Consider the following 6,791-nt stretch of genomic DNA (forward strand, 5'->3'; position numbering starts at 1 on the left):
ATGGTTTTCACTATAGGGTATTCAATTTTGATTTCCGAAAGGAGAAGCATCTTATTAGTGAATTGCTAGTACTACGTTCCAAAACAGATGGGTTTTCTCATAAAAAAAAGGTGGGGTTTTCAATGTTGCACAACCTCCAATAAGTGTCTTTGATCCTCAACCTTCATATAGGAAACTAAAAATATATTTAGCTGAAACAAATTTTGATGCAACGATAAGCACACCCCACGGAAGAGAAAAGCAAGAAGCACACGATTTCTTATTATTTGATGCAAGTACAATCACACATACCACACGGTCCGTGTGGTAAGCAATCTCAAACAAACTTCAACAGGAAAGCAGAACAAGACGTGCATGAAAAATAGGACCACACACGTTCAGAAACCGGACACAAGTTTGTCAAAGATTTTAAAAGAAGTCAAGTGCGTCCAGTGACACGCGCGGAGAGCGGCTGCTTCATTATTTCTATGAAGCCGTCCTGCTCCGTCATGTCGACACCGCTGTTGCAGTCTTCGGCGGACAGTGCCCAGTCGAAGTTGTGCACGAGCGCCGCTAAGAAGCACTTGATGTGCAACATTCCCATGTTCACGCCAGGGCAGTGCCGATGTCCCGCACCGAACGGCATCATCCTGATCTCCTTGGGGCCCGGCGCCGGCCCGATGTCTTCCGCCTCGCCTCCGGCAAGGAACCGCTCCGGCCAGAACTTGTCAGGATGGGTCCACCGCTTCGCATCTCTTCCAATGTCGGCTAAATTGAACTGCACGCTCAAGCCGTCCAGCGGCACAGCTCTCATTCCACCGATCGCTTTGGCGCCGTCGCCGTGGGCGCTGCGCAAGATGACCGGCACCGGCGGGTGCATGCGGAGGCATTCAAGGACTACCGCGTTCAGGTAGGGCATGCCGCTGCGAAGGCTCTTGCTGGAGAGTATCCCGCCGGCGTCGGCCTCGTCGTCGATCTCCCGGCGCAGCCTGTCCAGGGTCTCCGGCTGGTCGATGAGATGGGCGAGGGTCCACTCGAGGCAGGCTGCGGTTGACCCCGTGGCTGCACCCAGGAACTCGAACACAAGGCCCACCAGCTCGCCGTCTCGAAGAGGACGGCCGGGGCCGGAGGCATCACCATTGTCGGGGACACGGAGATCAAGGAGCGAGTCCACGTAAGGATGGACGATGCCGCCACAGAGCTGAGACTGCGACTGCCTCCGTGCCGCGATCAGATGGAGGTACAGCTCGGTCTGCCGTTTGAGCACGGCGGAGATCCGGCGAAACCCCCTCCAGTTCGCGAGCTTGGATAGCATCGAGCCATCGAACCCGGGCTGAGCTTACCTGCGGCGACGATGGAGTCCCGTATCAGGCGTCCTATGGCGTGTCTCTGGCCGTCGTCCACAATGTCGCCGAAGCACAGGCGCGTGGCCAGCGTGAACACGGCTTTGGGCCGAGAAGTCTGCGACGAGGGCCTGGGCGGCCTCCTCATGAAGCGGGGCTAAGGAACCGAGGCGTGAGAGGATCTCAGCCGTGAGGTTGCACCGGAGCACTCGCCACTGCGGGCCGTAGGTCACAGTGGCTATGTTGTCGTTCCGTTCGCCATGGCGCCAGGTGGCCAGGGAGGTGGGGAAGCTTGCTGCCGGCCGGTTTAAGAAGTCGTCGGCGTTCCCAATGAGCGCTCGATGAGCAACATCGGGGTCCCCGATGTGGTGGGTGGTGGCCTGGGATCTCCTGGTGTAGCTCCGCAGAAAGACCACTCCGGCTAGGAGGCAAAAGAGAGCGGCCAGGAGCATAACGAATTCCATTGTTGAGTGAATGGTTTGCTGTGGACTGTGGGTACGTGTCTTTATATAGACCAATGCGTTCAAGTGAATGATTAGAATGTGAGTGCGGACAGATGCACATTTACCTTTTGTGAGTGCGGACAACCTACACTGTATCCTCGAGTTCCATGGAGGCCCAATTTTGTAAAAAAGTATGAAAATAAATGCACATATACAGACAGAGACATAATGTACACATCTGTAAATTTTCACGATGAAATACATTAAAGATTAGCTGCACAATAAAAACAAATCTATGACTTATTAGTTCATGCACTATTCATTCTCAAAGTGCATGATTTTTTTGTGCGACTTGCAATCAATGTATTTGATTGTCAAATTTTACACACATATACTACCTCCGTTTCTAAATATAAGACTTTCTAGAGATTTCCCTAGGGACCACATATGGATGTATATAGACATATTTTAGAGTGTGCATTCATTAATTTTGCTCCGTATGTAGACCATATTGGAATCTCTAAAAGGGCTATATTTAGGAGTGATGGGAGTGCATTACATCCATGTATAGTTGTTTTCAGATTTTTTTAAACTAAAAAATTGGAGTTTTAATTTTTTTTCAGAAGAACAAGCTCCGTGGAGCCATTTTGTGTCTCATAACGGCGAAATATGTTAGTTGAGCAACAGCAGGGTGGCCGATGTGGTGGGTGGTGGCCTGGTATCGCCGGTTGTAGCTTCGAATTCACAGAAAGAGCACTCCAGCTAGGAAGAACAAGTGAGCGGCCAAGAGCATATGGAGCTCCGGCTAGGAGGCATAAGAGAGCGGCCAGGAGCATGGGGAGCCCCATTATTATCGTGCTAAAGTCTAGACGATGCCCTAAGCGTGGCCGTGAATACCTTGTTATTAATAGGTGCTAGAAAAACAACTAAAAGGAATGCAAAAGAATATGGGAATGTTCTTTATTTACATTGTAGCTAACCAGATGTCATTTTCTCCTATAAAAACGGTGAACCATTAACTGGGTTGCTATGCTTCAAGCATTTGGCACACATACCGTATATTGCAATATAAAAATTAATCCAAAAAAATAACTTATGAGCGACATGTATGGCTTGCTAATGTAGCATAGTTGCATGGTCAAATTAATACAAAGAGTACAACTTATGATCAACATGCATAGGTGCTGAGGTAGCACGGTTGCATGCTTAGAATAATTAGGTAGTAGATTGCATATAAATAAATGTAACATAATATTTGTGAATGACAGGCATAAGTACTGATGTGACATGGTTACACACTTAGAAAAAATAGCTAGTGGGTTATAGCCATTTGGGAATAGAAGATTACGAGCTAACAGATGGTGTCTCTAGTATGTACTGTAGATCGGTAGATGCATGCTCTTTTAGGGCTCCTTTGATTCAAAGGTTTGCATAGGAATTTTGGAGGATTAGGGGGGCGTTTGGAGGATGCCTAGCAAGCCCCGTCAAATATGGCATGGCAAAGTTTTGGTGAAGAATTTTGCCGCCCGGATCTGGCCAACGCGTTGGCATAGCAACTGGACCGGGCAACCAAAAAATTGGCGTGGTTTCGAATCTCTCGCGTTGATCAAAAGGGAGCCACAGGTAGCAGTCAACAACCAAAAAATTGGTTGGACGAGCCACGACTGCAATCCAAATAGCTTCTAGAATCCTTAGGATTTTTTTATTTGTTTGATTCACAAGCCCTATAGAAACATGCTAAGGATCTTCTTGTACTCCCTCCGTCCAGGTGAATAAGTCATCTTAGATTGTGCACTGTGATCAAGGTGCAGGGAAAACGAGATGACTTAATATTTATTTGCTAATTAATAACATTGCATACAGTGAACTGACCACTGCATGTCGGGTTTGGTAGTCTCGAGTCATTAAAAGTACGGAATAGATAAATCTCGAACGTTCGATTTTTAAGCATGCTAATCCAAACTCTTTTCATGGCAACTTTAGTCAAGGCGTTGTCGACAAACATGGCAATTTTCTGACAAAAAATCGAACTGGAACAAAGTTGCAATGTGTTAACAACTAAAGTTGCCACCTCGCAGCAACTAAAGTTGCCATCAAAAAATGTTCAGGATGACATGCTTAAATTCTGAACGTTCGGGACATATTGAGGTCCAAAGTATGTATGCCCCACATCTCTTATTGGCTGATTTCTTTTTTTATGTCAAAAAAAGAAATAAGGTGAAAGTTAATGCATTGCGCCTAACTGTTTTGGGATTATTTGTTTTTCGTAAGGTGACTTATACACCTAGACGGAGGGAGTACTACTTCCCATAAAATTTCTAGCATCCACACAAGCCTCTTTAAAAAAATCCTTTATTTTTCATATGATGCAATCAAACAACCCAAAATCCTTTATTCACAAGACTGAATCCTTTATTTTTCATGTGACGAGAGAGAAAAGGGAGGAAGACCATACGGAGACATTATATTGGTCAAGTGCATGTCCGAACTCCCGCATAGCTCCTTCACTTTATCTTGAATTTACCAAAAACGTACATCCGAAACACTCCATGGACCTATAGGGGTCTCTATTGGTTGACAAAAATTAATAAAAATGGTCCGGACAAGATATGGCAGAGCTTTGCAGTTTCCTTTGGAGATGCTCCTATATTATATCGATGTAGCAATCATCATACTGTAGATCGACCTTACTTCCAACAATGAAAGGCTTGTTCCGTGGGGAGGGCGGACGATCGCACCGACCAGACATTATGCTCTGCATAATGCAGGAACAACCATCTGTTGCTACTGCCCACTGCCCACTGCCACTGCCCACTTACCCTTTATAGTATTTTCTATTTTCTCACAGCCAAGCTTATCATCTCGGCTCATCTATCCCACCACCACTCACCTCCCGATTCGTATCTGCCTTTTCCCCAATCGTGTACCTTTATGTCCTCAAGCCAGCACACTCCCTCCCTTATCTATCTATCTATTATATATTACGCCCTCAGTCCGAAAATACTTGTCATCAAAATGAATAAAAAGAGATGTATCTAGACGTATTTTAGTTCTAGTTACATCTCCTTTTACTTATTTTGATGGCAAGTATTTTCGCACGGAGGGAGTATTTAAAGAGTAATCTTATACTAAAAGAGTAATGCTATACTGCGCCACAACTTTTGATTATTGAGGGTAATTAACTTTCTAGAGAAGTACCTGAATAATGCCGAAAGATTTGCTGGAAATCAGAACACATCAAACTAATTTCTGTACCATTATCGACAGCAAAAAACAAAACACGAAAATGACTACTCCCTCCGTTCCAAAATACATGACTTCCATTTGTCAAAATATAGATGTATGTAGACATGTTTTAGTATATAGATACATTCATTTTTGAACAAATGAAAGTCAAGTATTTGGGAACGGAGGGAGTTTGTTGGCACAAACCCAGACGAACCCTAGCTCTCGCACTAGCTCGGACGGAGGTAAAAGAAGGAGAGGTGGGCACTGTATTATTCTGGCGACAAACGCCTCACCAACGAACGGTGCCACGCCGATGAACAGCGCCTCCCTGACGAATGGCCTCACATTTTTCAGCACAAAACTAGGCACCAGAGTTACATCTCCTAAATAGTACGCCGTGAACACACATCGGCCTCCACGCCCGGCACTAACTACCTACAAGCACGGCCACTAACAAATTCTCTGCATGCCGGCTAGCACTAACTAACCCTCCCATGCACATATACATACGCAACGTACAGGCCGGCTGTGTAGCTCTTGGCGACGCAACGCCTACGCACATCGCGCGTACACACGCATGCTCGTCGTCACGATCCGGTCTTCTCACAACGTGAGCTGCCCTCCTCCGCAGGACCTGGTCGGCTCGACTCGGACTCTACCTAAACTATACCTGGCCTTTTTACCCTACGCTTGCTGCTTGCAGCATGGATTCGATAGATCTATCGAATCCATGCTCCCCCCGCCCCGAAGCGAGACTCTAACACGCGCACACACCCTGGAGACCATGGATACACACGCCATTGCGGTTTATTCCTAACATTCTCCCACTAAACCGTGACCTGCCTTGCCATTGCCCGAGTTATTGCAGCTCCGGTCGTCGTCGCCATGGCGGCCGCTACAGCCTCCTGGACACGAACACCACTGCATGCCTCATATCCGCGCGAACAAGGTCACCTTCTTCTTCATCTCCGTCGACACAATGACTACTAGCGAGCTAATTGTTATCATCATCGTACGTAGTGATATAACAATGTCTCACCATAATAATCATCATAAGTTAACCACTACTAGCTAATTGTTATCATTCTAGGTAAATAACTTCCTAGCACATGACAAGTACTACGACCTACTCCTCCCTCTTAGGTAAAATAGTATAAAACATAAACAAACTCTCCATCTCTATTGTGAAGCATAGAGATCCACCAGTCTCCAATTTGTGGCCTTCGCCCAGTCACTATTTTTCTCCATCCTTTGATTTTAAGGCCATTTGTTTGACGATCAGTCGAGTATGCACATTGGAAAGTGCCCGTCGCTGGTCATATGGTAACAATAGTCATCTCACCCGTGACATACATCGGCGTCCGCACAACATCATTCGGGAGATTCTATTGAAGAATATAATAGTAATACTTAGCAATGTAGTTACTTAAGAAGAATGTATGAAAAACACGAACTAGTGACACAATAGTAATTTTTTTACCATGATATTCGCATGAATGTTACCATCGCTCAACTTGTGGACTAGTGGCACATACCCTCTATAATACTGGCCAGCTTAAAAAATAATCTTAAAAGTCAGAACATCTTTAACAAAGGTGACAAGAATATTGTTCTCCTCCCAAGTTAGCTCTGAATCATAACTGTAGTATGTCTTGCCTATTATATTCTGTATATTTCTTGAAAAAATTAAATAAGTTGTCAATTATAAATAAACAAGTTCAGTATGGATGAATAACAACTATTTATAAATAAGAAATATAGATTATTTAGCAAGTTTGTTTAACAAACTCACATGGAG

At 45.2% G+C, this 6,791-nt stretch overlaps 1 protein-coding gene across 1 annotated transcript; it reads right to left on the reverse strand.

Moving 5' to 3' along the window:
• Positions 1-230: 230 nt before the first annotated feature.
• On the reverse strand, positions 231-1,786 carry LOC109752487 (cytochrome P450 89A2). Its single transcript, XM_040401321.2, has one exon. It carries the CDS (start codon positions 1,292-1,294, stop codon positions 419-421), a length of 876 nt encoding a protein of 291 aa, XP_040257255.1. The 5' UTR covers positions 1,295-1,786; the 3' UTR covers positions 231-418.
• Positions 1,787-6,791: the final 5,005 nt, after the last annotated feature.

The sequence above is a fragment of the Aegilops tauschii genome, chromosome 2, assembly GCF_002575655.3.
Source record: "Aegilops tauschii subsp. strangulata cultivar AL8/78 chromosome 2, Aet v6.0, whole genome shotgun sequence".
Lineage (NCBI taxonomy): Eukaryota > Viridiplantae > Streptophyta > Magnoliopsida > Poales > Poaceae > Aegilops > Aegilops tauschii.

Coding starts and splice junctions, on each gene's coding strand:
- LOC109752487 (XM_040401321.2), bottom strand. CDS start 1,294: ATGCTATCCAAGCTCGCGAACTGGAGGGGGTTTCGCCGGATCTCCGCC.